The sequence below is a fragment of the Polypterus senegalus genome, chromosome 4 (genome assembly GCF_016835505.1).
Source record: "Polypterus senegalus isolate Bchr_013 chromosome 4, ASM1683550v1, whole genome shotgun sequence".
NCBI lineage: Eukaryota > Metazoa > Chordata > Cladistia > Polypteriformes > Polypteridae > Polypterus > Polypterus senegalus.
Window position 1 is genome coordinate 80,603,172 of NC_053157.1, and position 16,705 is coordinate 80,619,876.

General features: G+C 35.3%; 1 protein-coding gene across 10 annotated transcripts in view; it reads left to right on the top strand.

The window, feature by feature from the left end:
• Positions 1-16,705, top strand: part of slc7a2 (solute carrier family 7 member 2) — a 324,691-nt gene that overhangs the window by 279,299 nt on the left and 28,687 nt on the right. For 9 of the 10 annotated variants that reach the window (XM_039750935.1, XM_039750937.1, XM_039750938.1 and 6 more), the window contains 4 exons: positions 584-749; positions 2,522-2,658; positions 5,730-5,952; positions 15,661-15,800. In XM_039750935.1, coding sequence (XP_039606869.1) covers positions 584-749; positions 2,522-2,658; positions 5,730-5,952; positions 15,661-15,800 — 666 coding nt within the window. Of the gene's footprint in view, positions 1-583; positions 750-2,521; positions 2,659-5,729; positions 5,953-15,660; positions 15,801-16,040; positions 16,178-16,705 lie in introns of all 10 variants that reach the window. The other variant, XM_039750942.1, reaches the window with a different exon arrangement.

Here is a 16,705-nt window from a genome sequence, read left to right on the forward strand (position 1 = left end):
TATCTACTCATACATACTCCACCCATGTAGAGTTAATTTTGATTCACCAATGGATCTAATCTCCATATGTATGGGATCTGAGGAAACCAGAGTGCATTGATAAAATGCAATTTGAAAAAGAAGCACATAGAATACACAAAGAATGTGCAAACAGCCAGTGACTAGGCTGGGAATGCAGCTTGGGTGCTTGGAACTGCAAGGGTTCATTCACCACTGTCCAGTATAGCACTGTAGTGCTGCCTAAAAATATTTTTTCTTGAAATGTACAAATTTAAAATTATAATTATTTAAAATACATATAAATTAGCCCAACCAAATAAATTCCAATAATGAATTATGTACAATTCAAGAACATATAAAGCTTTGATTAGATCAGATCATCTATCGCTAGAAAGCTGAATTCACAATCCTGAACAAAGAAAATGAGAAAACTGTAGACATTAATATGTACCATCATAAGGAAACAGCTAATTAGACCAGAATTCAGGACCTATTCAAAAACATCTATTATTCTTATCCTACCATTTGTTTCAGGCTCAAATAATTAAGCTTTGTATACTTTTTTGGTTTTGATCTCTTTAAGGTCTTTTATCTTTTGGAGTAAAAGAATCTGCTTGGGTCAACAAAATCTTTACTGCCATTAATGTCCTGGTCCTTGTCTTTGTTATTATTGCTGGATTTGTGAAAGGAGATTCCATGAACTGGAGTATATCTGAAGAATTCCTTGTAAACATTACTGCTATGACAAAGTAAGGCATAACTCTTTTTTGTTTTGTTTTGCTGTTATATCATATTAAATAGATGCCCTTTATATGTGCTTGCATAAGGAATGTGTCACAAGCTTCTTTAAACCTGTGTGGATGTATGAATTATTATCTATATTTATTATGAATATTTTAAATATTGTAATAGGAATATTTATTTTTTTTACAACAAAAAATTTAATGGAATCATAAAAGTCAATGTTAAACTGATACAATTTAATAAGTTAATAGAGACACAGATACAGTATAACAAAACTATAATTTACATTATATGTTAATCTCCAAAAGAGAAAGCTAAACACAGCTCTTCCTCAGTCTCTACTAAGGCATGGTTTAATTCTGCTCAAAACTAAATCATAGGAGCTAAATACACCACAAATAAATACTCACATACAAATTTAAAAATCTAAGGCAAAAAGATAGACTTTGAGGCGGAATTTAAAAGTGTCTAAAGTTGGTGCTAAACTAATATAAAATGATAGACTATTCCAAAGTTTAGGCGCAGCTTCTGCAAAAGCATGGTCCCCTCTACGCTTAAGTCTCGATCTTGGCACAACCAATAACATTTAGTCAGAGGACATCAGTGATTGTGAAGGAGAGGAAGGGTGAAAGAGCTCTCTAAGGTAATAGGGGGCTAAACCATTTAAAGACCTAAAAGCAAACAGTAAAACTCAATCTTGTAGCGAACAGGAAACCAGTGAAGAGAACCTAAGACTGGTGTGATGCGATTCTGTTTTCAAGTGTGTGTTAGGAGCCTGGCAGCAGCATTTTGGACTAGCTGAAGATAAGCAAGTGTTGTTATAGTTAATGTTATATTGAGCAGTTTTTTTCTGTCTCTTTAAGGTGAAATTAAGTGTTTCTGTGTTCTGTTCCTTCTATGTGGCTACCTAGACCGCCCTGTATAAATCACTTTACTGAGATTAAAGACAAAGCCTGGGCTAGGAAAAAGTATTTCTCTTACTTTTTTCATTATATTTGAGCACATAGATTTTCTTGTTTTAAATAATTCTCGGTTGTTTGTCTTGAGTACTGGTCCTTGAAGTCTAAACAACTATTTTAAAACTTCTTGTAATTAATGACTTGTAAGAAATAATGGAATTGATGACAGTTCTGCCTTTAATGCTAACATTACTCAAAGTTATTGTCTGCTTTTACATGCATTGTTATCACTCTTTAATTTAATATTGTTTTTTATCAGTATACTGCTGCTGGATTATGTGAATTTCCCCTTGGGATTAATAAAGTATCTATCTATCTATCTATCTATCTATCTATCGATAATTCAACAAAGGAGAACAGTTGAGGCAATATAAACTGGTAGCACTATGTGAAAAAATGGTGTGGTGAATCTGGGTAGAATCACTTCAGTTAACAAAAGCTTGCTCAGAATTGTCAATAAATAATGGTTTATCACCCCTACCATTTTTAATATTGACATATTGTTTTTGATGTTTTTCTCTGCTTGAGTTTTCTTTGCATTGTCTAGTAAATTGTTACATGTGTCCTGCTTTTATTCTACTTTAATTCTCTGTACAATTACCTTTTCCAAGCACTTAAGATCCATATCTTGACTGTGTCTCTTATTGTTTGCTTCAGTTATCAGAAGCAGTACAACAAGCCTGTACTTCCTACCATACAAAGTGTAGTCATTTTCCTAATTTGGTAACTTACAACTTAAGAAGCATTTTTAAAGCTTCATAATAATGGATGAAAAGTGTCTCTATTCATGTTATTTATATTTCACTTTATTATACCAGAAACACATCTCTGACAAGTAATATCTCAAGTGCCTATGGCAAGGGTGGCTTTATGCCTTATGGTTTTGGGGGAACTCTGGCAGGAGCTGCCACATGCTTCTATGCGTTTGTTGGCTTTGACTGCATCGCAACAACAGGTTAGTTTAATTCTCAAGAAACTGTACCTTACTAACTTGCTTTAAAAGTTAAAGTTAAGAGTGATTTTCCTGTTTGATTTTTAGATCATTTTCATTTATTCTCTTATTATTTTGTGCCTTCTAATATGTTATGTTTTTTTTTGTTTGAACTCAGGTTATTAGTTTCAATCTCTAAACCCGTTCCTCAGGTTTACTTGCCTTGTTTCCTTTAAACAAGAGCTAAATGACCAGCCGTCATTTAAGCTGATTGCCATGCGAATAATAAGAAGCAGAATTACCGTGATATTTTGGTATTTTATAATATAGTACCTTAAATAACCTCAGTTATACCCATTCATTTCTGCATATACTTATTCCCATTAAGGGCAGTGGTTGAGGCAGAGTCTATTTGGGCCACAGAATGCAGGAGCTGGGTAAGCTTCCTTCATACTGCCTAGTTTGAATGGTGACTCTTAAAAGATTTGGTGCATATACCGCCATAGTGCAAAAAGCAGTGCACTAAATAGATGAGACCAGGGGCCTCATGTATAAATGGTGCGTACGCACAAAAATGTTGCGTATGAAAGTTTCCACGCTCAAATAGCGTTGTATAAAAACTAAACTTGCCGTAAAGCCACGCACATTTTCACGGTAACTCTAACCCTGGCGTACGCAAGTTCTCCACTCGGTTTTGCAAACTGGTGGCACCCAGCGTGAAAGCAGTGCTACTGTTCCTGTGTGGTTACCCTTTCTTTTTTAGATCCACATCCCTTTATACAGATAAAACTTTAAATTCATTTAAATAGTCCATATTGTTAATAATTAAGCATGTAAGGATACGGTGTTGCTGCGCTAACAAAGAGCTGGCGCTCCGTTCATGGATTGTTCTTGCCTTCCGCTGTATGCTTGCTGGGGCTGGTGTGACACTGGAAGGATAGAATAATTAAACTTGTACTATGAAGATATTTAAATGTTCCTTAAAAGTTATGAAGAATCAGCGTTCTAAGCTTACAGATGGCTTAACGTCTATTACAGAGCTTATTGTGTGACGATTGGGTATTTGGAGAAAGAAAAGTAAGGTCAGGAATTGGGGCTTAGTACATTTGAAAGAGACAGTACTGCTGCAATAAATTATGTCATCGAAGGTCGCATACGGCGCTGCAAGCATCTTGCGTGAGGCATGAACAATCACTGCGCCACTGTGTTCCCATGTTTAAGAATGTGCTTTAACTCCTATCATCATGAAAATATCAAGTATACATCTCAGTATTTTAATTATTCAGAGAGCTGTAATATCATGAATGTAATGGATTCTGTGTCCTGTCGGAGGAAGAGAAAGCCGGTTTAAGAAGCACGTAGTAATTCACACACATAGAGCACATAGAAGATCAAATACAAAACACAGCATTTAATGTGCTGCTTTAGTTACGATGGGATTTGAGAAACTAGTAAATTAAACATTTTAAGATGAAGTTTATGATGTTCTACTTTAATGACAAAATAAACTACGTGATTAAAGTGGAAATTTCGAGATTAAAGTTGACATTACATGCTTTTTTCACCACTGTGTGCCTATTTTTTTTTCTCTGTACCCTAATAAGCTTTCATATGATACTCAGAAGGTGGGCTAATACTCAACTTTTCACGGCGACTTTGATATGTGACAGCTTCTTTCTTATTTTGGGCACTGTGTGACTTTGTCAACTTGAACTTTAGAGTTTCTCCAAAACTCTATGTCACTCGATCAACTTCCTTTTGTTGTTTATACCACTGTTTAAACAAACAAATAGTAAGTTTTTCCTTGCTTCCACTTGGTGTTCACTGAAATTCTTCTGTCCCCCCCATGTGCTTTTGCCAATGCCTTTTCACAACACTGAGTTAAAGGGCTATTTATATTGATTTGCATATTCAAAGAGGCGTAATTCTGGAAGGAGACAGGGTGGGACAGTAGGCGTGTGCACGTGCGTTACTTTTCACACAGACCGGGATTTATGTAACAGATGAATGTGGAAGTTGGTGTTCACACAGATTTATGCATCTGGATTTTTTTGTGCACACGCACATTTCTGCTTTTGTCCATATGCCATGTTATAGTGTGAATTCTACACATGCCGTTATACATCCGAGGAGATTAAAAGGCAAAACCATTGATTTTAAACTGGCACAGGTCAAAGCCATGAATCAGAGAATTAAGGAACCAATGAAGTCTAAAATGATAACCACAAATTAAATCAAAATAACGCATAAAGCATTGTATAGCAAAGGAAAAAGAAGCTAGCTATCACCATCAAAAGAATATAGCTATCACTGCCATCTTAAATACTCTCAGATACTTCAAGGCATCACATAATAGATAGAATACAGTGCCACCAACAACATGGATCCTGCACACCAAAATGGTGGTGCCCAGGAGAAACAAAATGACATGCAAAAATAAATAAACATAACAATAAATACATTTATATAACTGAAAAGTGATCAACTAAATACAAAAAGGTAGAAAAAATAACAGTAAATCATTACATTGTGAGTGTGAATGTGTGTGGAGCCCCATACAGAACTGCCTCCTGTTTAATGCTAATGGAGCAATGGCAGGCTTTAGTTCAATATGACTCTACATTGGAATACGTTGATATGGAGAATGATTGAATGACTTCAACACTATTTTCAGTATATTCAACCACAGTTTTTAGCCTCCCACTCTTCAGACTTACAGCATGCATGGCAACAAAAACGGTTTGTTTTTTCTGTCAACCAAACATTCCAAAAGTTTTGTCCTATTTTCAAAGGATGACTTGTAGCATAAATCTGTTTTCCATGAACAAATAAGAAAACTGCTAAAAACACATTTAATCTATTTTTAAATTATTCTAACAAAATGTCTGGCACACATTGGGGCACTGAATAAATTATAAATAATAAATAAATAATAAAGTATTTTTTGTAAGTGGGCAAAAACAAAAAAAATGTACTTGCTTTGTTTGCCTTTATTAAATAAAGATAAAGTCGCAAATCTAAATTGTATTTTTTAATATTACACATTAAATGTGTTTTGCAATTTATATATATAATAATTTTGTATTACTTTGCAGGGGAAGAAGTGAAAAGTCCACAGAAAGCTATTCCAGTTGGCATTGTGACATCTCTCCTTGTCTGTTTTTTGGCTTATTTTGGGGTCTCGGCTGCCCTTACTCTCATGATGCCCTATTACCTGCTTGATGAGAAGAGCCCTCTCCCTGTTGCTTTTGAGTATGTTGGTTGGGGTCCTGCAAAATTTGTGGTGGCTGTTGGCTCCCTTTGTGCGTTGTCAACAAGGTAAGAAACTCTCAGGCTTCATAACAGAGTGTCTTACGTCCTATTTATGGTGACAAAAAACATACTGTATCTATTACTAGACTTTTAATTAGGTTCTTAAATCTGTTAAGTACAGATTTAATTGTTAAGTAAATACTACAGTATTAATATGTTGAAGTAAACTGAATAGATTTTAAGCGCAATAAAGCTCAGAAATCCACATTTGTACTGTGGGAGAATAGAAGCAGAAGGCCACTAGGGCAATTCCAATTTTTGATCAGGAGAGGAAACCAGTGGTGGCAGTTGAAAAACATTTGGGCATGGGGTGTAGTTTTTGGGGGGACAAACTCAAGCAACACTTATCTATTATACAGTGCCTTTAACATTTATTTATTATACAGTACCTTTCATACTGTATCTATCTATCTGGTCATTCCATAGGCTATTGTGGTCCTCATCATAGTGCCAGTGCACATCGTGGCCTGTCCAGTACCAGACCCATAGGACAAATCCAGACTAAAATGTATTATACCCTTTCCTCCATGCTGCCCAAACTGATGCCAGCTTTCCCATTTCTACTGTGTTTCAAAACTACAGTGCTTGTCACCCACAGTCCGCTTTTTTTGCATAACTTGCCCTATAGATGTGCAAAGGAACAGATGTACCTACAACCCCAATTTTAATATCAAATTGCCCAGTCCTTTGCCAACTTGCCCAGTTTCCCATTCTGCCAAAACCCATACCATAATGTCCACACCCTTATCTGTGTAATCATCCAATAACATGCACTTCCGTCTGTCCTATAACACATCCATAGGATAATCCAAATCTTATTCTGCCTCTACTAAAAGAGTGCTTAGTCCTTGGCCATTTCCACTGTATTCCATTAATCCACATCATATAATCACTAGTCCTGCCACACCTACAGAGTCATTCCTACCCTAATTTTATTCTACACTTGTCGCAAGTCTGCCCAAACAGTGTCTAAACACATGAGATTAAAAAAACCTATAACAATACTAATTCTCTGCCAATAAATGTGGGAGCATCTGGGGCACAAAGAGCTGCGTCCATGGAAAAATCTGAAAGCAACCAATTAAAAGGCAGCCTCAGGTCACCTGCTTGCCAAAATATCAAGGACTTACATACACTGTCATTTTGCCGATGTTTTTCATTCAGGAAATATAGGTATTCACACGTAAATTAAACAGGCACAAATCGAAACCAATTTTTAATAGACGTTAACATGCACTGACCAGGCACGTTGTGCAAATAAATAAATTTATTTCATGATTATTTTGCATTGCCTAATTAATTTAAGTAGAGTTTTTGAAATATTTGGAAGGAGGAAACACCCCAGTGTCGCACATTATAAACCAACACTTTGTTAGAGAAAGTCAGAATCAAAAGCTCAGATGATTTGTGTGTCAAACCCATAATTGACACCATCACTCAAACTCATAATGTTGATGTCAAACCATTAAAACTGCAAAATTCAGAGGAATGAGCAAATGTAAAAGTTGTTTATTTATATAAAGTTAAGCAAAACGAAAACTTCTAAAAGAAAAGAAAACCACCAAGGAAGGTAACAGTAATAATCTACAGAATGTAAGTAAAATATGTCAAGACAACGAAAAAATAATATGCAGAGAAAAAAAAATTACAAAGCAAACTAGAAATCATAACAGTAGTCACATAAAAAATGGCCAGTCCAAATCTATATTACCATGGCCAGCTAGATCCCCCAGAAATTCCACGATGTAGTGGAGTATAGGCTGGTATTGGTAAATGTTCGGTGTGGGTTAGTCAGTCACACACAGGTTAGGAGGGTTAACCTTTTTAGAAATGGCAGTGAATCCAAGCACTATCATAAGACATCAAAACAAGGAAAGACTCAGTAATAGTCAATCACAATAAACACCACAACTATAAAAAAGAATAATATGAATCACCTCATCGGTGACTCTAACAGAATTGTATTATGGTAAAATAATTAGTGTTAAGCTTTGATTTATATTATGGTAAAAGAATAAGTATTAACCCTTGATTTAAATGGTGAGAGTGATGGAGCTTGTCTAATATTGATAGGTATCAGGCCACAGTGGTATGAAGAGTAAACTTTAAAACAAGGAAGCTCACAGAAAACAGAATGATGTGCTAGAAACTCTTATCATTCACACCCCTGGCTTAGAAAAGAATAACCTGTCATCACAGGTTTTAAAGTAGAGCCTGAAACAACTTGCTTCATTTGCCCGATCAGTCATAGTCAGGCAGGAGTACTGCTATAAAACTCTTCATTAAATTATATCTTCTCTGTTACAGTTACTCAATATTAGACATTATTAGAAATTCTACAGTAATTAAAACAATCTACAACATGTTTTTTTTAAAAAAGAGCTGGAAAACACAAATTTCAAAATGGAAATAAATGTTTGCTTCTCTTAAGAGCATCAGTGTCTTGTCTAGTCTCTTAATTTTATCCTCTAAACCTGCACATTCGAGTGCATCACAGAGCACCCTCACAAGTACAATCAAGCTCATTTTTACTCAGACAGTTTTAGAGTAACTTATTAACATAACCCCTTTGTTATGGATGCATAAGGAAACTAAAGTATGTGGAGAACACCCAAACATAGAGCCTTCAAGAATGTTAAAATTCCACACAGGCAGAAATCAGACCATTGACGTTTTAGTTGTAAAGCAACAGGTTTGAGTGACCCTCCAGTTTATCGTAATTAGTGCTTTTCAAAAATGACACTCGGTAAATATAAATGAATACTATCACACAATTTAAGGCGATAATTCAATAAAGGCGTTAACCTGTTTATTATAATACATAATAATCAATAACTCAACTTACTATATTCAGTGGATGTCTTTATCTCTCTCTATCACTCATTTCTCTTAATATTTTAAAACATTCCCCTGCTTCTCTCTAGTGAAACAGTAGAAAACAACATTCTATGGTGGAATACCTTGACCCAATATTTATAATTTCCCATAATTGTTAATAAGCGCTGTTCTATCATATTATTCTGACATATAGAACTACAAATAGAAACACAATAGAATAAAACAGAAAACATGACTGTTTTACAGCTCTAAAATTCACAGGATGCGGATTATATTGTTTCAAAAAATATTCCTGATCATCATTGTATGTAATGTGTTTTTCTTGAAGACTGGTTTCAAAGTTTGGGCTTTACGCATGAAAAATGCAATTTTATAATGTAAAACTCTTGTGTTTAACAGCTGCTTTAATTTTCCAATGTAAATGAACAAGAGTTAATTAATTGATGTATGACTATAGAAAAGATTGGGTACTGTATTAATTTTTATTTTAATTGGTGATGGGAAAACAATAATATATATGTTTGGCTACATCTTTGTGAGTGATATTAATGCGTACAGAAAGATGTACTGTAATTTAAATTTTATTTTATTTGTAAAATGAGTACTTTTGTAACTTGCACAGAAAAGCATTTTGAAAGTGAATAAAATGTTTATTTTGCATATGCCCTAATTAGAACTAAATATATCTTAGTAATTTTAATAATGTCTTTCTGGTCGATACCATATAGTAAAAAAAAAAAAAAAAAGTTTTAAAGAGGTGATTTATTCAACAGAAAAGATGCAGCGAGACCAGGCTAATTTTTGCATCTGAATTACTTTGTTATTCTTACATTTAATTTCAGCATGTTGCACCACTAACTGATAAACTTGTATACTTTTATTCCCTCACGGCATTTGCAACTGAAATCATTCCCTCTGTTACATTCCGATATTGTGTAAGTGTAACCTTTCAAACTTGTTAGGAGATACTGAACAACAATACAGTACATCTGTTTTATAAAATTCTTTATGAAAGGAGACCATTTAGCTGAGACACACCTTGCAAACTTCCAGTATACTTTTTTTTTTTAACTTTCGCAACCTTATTTTCATACTTGATGGAGGGCTAGCCATTGAAATTGTGATTGCCTCCCTGTCTAAATCTTAACTCTATGGTTGGAGGACATATCAAAACCACATCAGTCATCTCTGCTTGTGAAACATTCATCTTATTATCTACTTGGTAATAGCTAAGATGTTAAGGATAATAAAAAAGCAAACTTTGGTTGCCAAAAAAATCAAATAACAAAGTATCATATGTAGTGCAGAGACAGATTCATGAGAAAACAGACAATGAAAAGCATAGCCAGAATGGCTAAACATGGGAAAACCAAAAACTGCTACTAAAAATCAACAATTTTGTTTAAACACTGGATGGCTTTGTAGAAAGTGTCATAGTGTTTGAATCTGCTTCTGAACTTGCTGAAATGTAAAGCACTGAATTATAGTTTCTTTTATTATTAAAAAGTGGATGAAAAGCAAATTTGCTACTAAAATCAATAAGAAAGAAAACATTCAAAATATCCTGCTTATTGCATGCCATGAGAGCACTTGTTCTCTGAATTATGTCCAAATGTCAAGCAATTTCAGGACCAAAGCATGTTCATACCACTTACTGTTCTTAATAGGAACACTGAATATAATAAAATAAATAGAGATGGTGATGAAGTCTATAATTTTTTGTCCATTGTGTTTTAGTTCATTAAAAGCAAACGAGTAGCTTTTCAGTGAAGCTGTTTTGGATATTGGAAAATACACATTTCTATAACATTACATACATACAGTGGTGTGAAAAACTATTTGCCCCCTTCCTGATTTCTTATTCTTTTGCATGTTTGTCACACAAAATGTTTCTGATCATCATCACCAGGAGTGGCCAGCCGACCAAAATTACCCCAAGAACCATGAATTCTACTGTCTACCAAAAAATCCTGAAGGAGAATGTCCGGCCATCTGTTCGTCAACTCAAGCTGAAGCGATCTTGGGTGCTGCAACAGGACAATGACCCAAAACACACCAGCAAATCCACCTCTGAATGGCTGAAGAAAAACAAAATGAAGACTTTGGAGTGGCATAGTCAAAGTCCTGACCTGAATCCAATTGAGGTGCTATGGCATGACCTTAAAAAGGCGGTTCATGCTAGAAAACCCTCAAATAAAGCTGAATTACAACAATTCTGCAAAGATGAGTGGGCCAAAATTCCTCCAGAGCGCTATAAAAGACTCATTGCAAGTTATCGCAAATGCTTGATTGCAGTTATTGCTGCTAAGGGTGGCCCAACCAGTTATTAGGTTCAGGGGGCAATTACTTTTTCACACAGGCCCATGTAGGTTTGGATTTTTTTTTCTCCCTAAATAATAAAAACCATCATTTAAGAACTGCATTTTGTGTTTACTTGTGTTATATTTGACTAATGGTTAAATGTGTTTGATGATCAGAAACATTTTGTGTGACAAACATGCAAAAGAATAAGAAATCAGGAAGGGGGCAAATAGTTTTTCACACCACTGTATATACACACACTCTCACACATATATGATATTATACAGTATATGTGTATGCTACAAAGTGCTTATACTCTTTTAAAGTTCTTTTATAGGTTCTGAATTTTAGTGTTTCTCAACCTTTTGGGTTTCACTACCAACTTTTTCCCATTTAAGTCTCTCTGCAACTCAGTATTTCCCTTTGAAGAGTAAAGTGTGATCATTAGAACAGGGAGGTGGTGAATTCTCCTTTGGTGAATTGTACACTGTCAGTCCCCTTGGTTAATCAAGTAGAGCCGAAGAGGCCTTGGTGATCTTCAGAGCATGGTGGGATTGAGTACAGTCATTGGAGTGGCGACCCACTTGTGACCTACTGCAACTGTCTTACATTATAAACAATAGCAATCTCACAACCCACTGGCGGCAGCGTGGGTTGTAACTCAGTAGTTCAGACACTGCTCTTTAACTTAGGTGTGTTCTGGTCTTCTGCTAGGAGTCATTTGAAGAAGTGTGATTAATTTTTGGTTGAGACTACCATGAGGCATCACATTTTTGTAATTTCAGGCAAACAACCATATAAAATTCATTACATTGAGCTATTGTCACTCTTTATTTTTTTTCCTCTTGGCCTTAGGCATATCAAGCATCTGTAATATATTAGGGCTTTTTTTTGTTTAACTACTTTAGTTAATAATAATTTATTTTCCACCAAATTGACTTTGACAGTTTCCTCAGCATTATGAGCCAATCTACTGAGACGAACTTTATTCCCTGTAAAGATAAAACAAATCAAATCATGGAACATGTTGGCACTACTACCCTACAATTTCTGGGTTTGAGTTTTAGCCTGTTCACTGCTTGTGAGGAATTTATATGTTAGTTTCAGAGTTGTGTGGCTTTTCTTAGGGTCCTCTTGTTTCCTTGCACATCCCAATGGCATGATTTTTAGGATAATTTTTTAGGACAATTTTCAACTTTAAATTGCCTCCGTATGAGTAAAGGTTAGAACATTCTGCTGTCTGTGGTAGATAGTTTCTGCTTTTCATCTGGTCCCGATGAGATAGCTCTTCATTTTTAAAAATATTGTAAAGGAGCATTAGAAAATAAATTGATGGATGTTCAGGTGAATCAATCAAACTGACTTCATAGTTTCCTATGTGAAAGTCCAGGGTTTCTTTTGAGCTGTTCTCAAATCCAGAATGGTAACAATCAGGCCACTTTAACAATCAAAAAAAGCTTACTAAGAACTATTAATAGGAAAAGATAGAGAATCAGTAATTAAAAAATACAGAATAATATAATAAATACCCAGAGCCACTCTGGGCCTTTCTAATATAAAGTAGTTCCTGTGATCTATGGGGTGGCATGTCCTTTTGCCCACATTTCCATATTATGCCCCAAGCACTAATCACTACAGCTATCTCCAACAATTCTCTTTCACATGGCATCCATGTCTTACTCCTCTCTGTCAGGTATTTGTCCCCTTACCTACTAACTCCACATTTCCCAAGGCTCAAATCAACATTAAAACCAGGATACTTTTCATTGTGCATTACTTGCAATTCAGAGGCAGACATATACAGTATAGTAGTTGCAATAGAAACATTAGACTAGACTTTGTGGTTCCTGGTATCCTGCACCTTCAGTCTTTCAAGGAACAGTATAGTGCTATATGTACATTACTGGGACAATATGCCCTCTAGTGGCCATGAACCATGCTGTCTCCTATGTCAACCTCCTCTCCAAAGTTGTTAGGTGTTAAGTCACTTCATTGTTTGCTGAAATCAGAAACAGTATGACAAAGGCCTGTTTCCAAGCAACCAGAACAGAAGAAAAGCAAAAGGATGGAGCTGTGAGTTGGTAAAACCAGTGGCATAGCTAGGGGGGTCCACCCCGGGCACCACATTTTTGGGGGAGGCATTATTGGCCAAAACGCTCAGTACAATTCATGTGTAAACAGCAGGATTCAGAAAAATATAACTCATGAATGAAAAAAGTAAGATTCTCTCATTTTTATCCACAAATGCTTCAAAAATAATTTTCAGACTGTCCTTCTGTGATGGCATCAGACACAGCAGTTGAAATTTATGAGGCAATAACAAAAATAAACATTACACATAATAATTTATAGGAAGATACACAACTAATTTACAATTTATTATTTTGTTTCTTTATCAATCCGAATGTGTTCTTGCCCTACGCAGGAAACATCCCCACCTATCATATCATATTTAAATAGGTTAACATATTTAGATATGTTAAAGGGCAGCAAACTGAACCACTGCCCCGTCCTGAGCGACACAAACTCGAGCTACGCCACTGAGCAACACTAACTGCTGCACCACTATGAGTCATTTGTTTGTATTTTTTTTTAGACTTATAAAGTATCAGCCACTGCAGTGTTGCCTTATCTCATTAAACCCTTAAAAAAAGTAGTTCAGTTGACTGTTTCATTCATTAATGTATTTAACTACTAGAATAATTGCATTTTACTGTTTTGTAGTACAAATTCTAAATCATCTAAAGAAAGAAGGAAAATGAGCTCTAGTGGCAAGTTCAAGTCATTTATTCTGAGTCATTTTTGTTTAAAATACTATTAATACTACAATTCAAGCTGAAGTAAAAGAAGGACTTCAACAAAGATAAATCAATCTGATTTTGATCACATGAAACTCACTGACACAAAAGAATTTTCTTTAATTAAGTGGCGCATTACTAATTTTGTCCATTTCTGACATTGTGATATCAGGGCAATACCTACAAAGCCCAGTTTCAAATAATAAAATAGATGTACAGTAGATAAAAGATGAGTTTGCATTGTTAGTAAGCTAGTATATCAGTTATCAACAATTTTATCACACGCAATAACTGATACAGCTACTAGAAAGCTAGATGCACGCACCTTCTAAGATTAGTGTCTCTTTTGCTTAACCCTAACATAATATTTAAAATCTGCTTATTGCAATTCAGGGTTACAAAGGTGCTTGACACTATTTAGTCAACATCAGGAACAAAACCTTCAAAGTTATTAGATGCAACTGAGAAGGCAAATTTCATGTTTTCTTATGTAGACATGACTAAATAAAGAAACCTTGTACCTTGAAAAGGAACCAGCATTAGTGGAGGTACCAGTCCATTACAGATTACATGTACACACAGTCTCAAAACTCGCAATTACAAGAAGACAGTGTAGAATAAGCAGTTAACATAACACATATGTCCTTGGAATACAGGTATAGGAGTAAAAACAGAGCACTTGGAGGCAGGAGAACTTATGTGCAAATTTCACAATGATAACAACTGGGCAGAAGATTTGAACCCAGGGTGCTAAGTGTTGTACTTGAAGCATTTAATGTGACAATTATAGGGTTCTGTGGAGTTTGAAACAGTGATTTCACCATTAACTTAAATTTTAAAGGGAATCGTTTTTAAAGTTTTGCATTTTTTGTTTTGTTTTGTTTCACATTATTGAGAATGTGTTAGTGGATTGCTAGGTTTAACTAAGAAGTAAATGCTATGGATGTTTTGGCAAATCAACAGAGATGATTAATGCCTTTCTGAATTAAATATTACATTTTAAACCCTCAGGTTATTTTCTTGTAATTATGTAAATGACTGTAGCTTAATACTCCTTACCATTCCATTTCTTGATATGAATTAATTTCTGTAAATTTCAAAGATGCGTGAAGAAAGTTACCGTATTTAAATTATGTAGGAAATTAGTATAAGCCTGTGTCATTCACTCACTCACTAAAACACTATTTACTGTTTGGTTAAAAAGCTGACATTTGGCAGGATGATACATCTAGGGCACTAGGTATTCGCTAAGAAAGGACACTTTAATATAGCAATATTTAGGGGTAAAAAAAACCCCACTAGAATAAAAACTAAATCCCCAAAATCTCAAAACTGCCTTGATGTATTTCATTGAAATTTAGTGACATTATAGAAGAAAGACAATTGGCCAACAAATTTTTTTTGTCAGTATTTATTAATATTATGCTAACTTGTATGCTTTGCACTATGCTAAAAGTATGTTTCATGCAAATGAAAGATTCAGCAGAAGTGTCCAATGGGCCACACAAATAGCACCATTAACCAATAGGGTGGATGGATGACTGAAGACGGAACAGTGTCCTGGAAAGGAAAAAAGAGACATGATCAAGTTTGGAAATGTAAAAAGAAAGTTATTACTTGCCATTACTTTCAAAATGCTATTCTAAACCAAAGGATGTAGCCAAGCAATAAGAAATGATGCTTCTGTTTCCTCTTTATTCTCACCTTGTACAGTGTTATGTTAGTTTGCTGTCCCTCTAACCTCTGCCACGTTTGCATGTCTCTGCTCTCCACCCAGTCTGCTCGGTTCCATTTTCCCAATGCCTCGTGTTATCTATGCTATGGCAGAGGATGGGGTGCTTTTCAAAGTCTTAGCCAGAGTCAATCCTAAAACGAAGACCCCAGTTATCGCTACATTGACCTCCGGTGTGGTAGCAGGTGAGAGTCTCTTAGGAAATGTTAATATGAGCAAAAGGCTGTAACCAACTTTTTGTAGGTTCAAATGTAAAGTGAACAAGAGGATTTTCTTCCTTCGACTGTGTCTATACAGAATTAAAGCAAAGAAAAGGATACCATCTGTGAAGCCTCCTCTATTCACTTTTATATTTGGTTAAGTGTACAGGGTATTAAAAGTGTGTTGCACATATGTACATTTGAAATATGAATTTTCTATTTTAGCTTGTTGGGTGCCATGTTCCCCTTGCCCCGAATTCTCTTTGCTATGGCTCGAGATGGCTTATTGTTCAAATTTCTTTCCAATGTGAGTAAGCGTCAGTCACCGGTGGCTGCCACAATGGCAGCAGGTACCATCGCTGGTAAGCCCTTGAGGATCTGTATGTGAGTTTGTGTATGTTGTTTCTATCAAAAATCAATGCTGTATAATGGATGGCAGTGGAAACATCAGCTTCTACTGGTTTGCATGTTGAACGGGGATGCTTTAATCAGCGGGTATTGCTTATCTGTGCTAGGTGTGCTCAGTTGTTCCAGCAAAGAAATGGATTGTTGCTATTAAGGATTACAAATTTTACTAAACAAACCTTCACTCTGTCAGCTTTGCTTATGTAATTTGTAAATCACATGAGTAATGATGGTTTACTGCCAATAGATTTAGAACCCAATATGAACCATGCCATAAGTAGTGTATACATTTACATTTAAGTTGTCACCTACTATAGCAAATAACAGTCTAAATTATGTTCCTTGTCTGTATTTAAAACACCCAGGCCATTTCTTAAGAGTAATCCATAAAATGCTATGTGCCAGTTATTTCATTGTCATTCCTGGATGTTTATAAAGAGTATTCTGGAGAAGACAGGGTTATCTCCTTTGTAGTGACAACTACA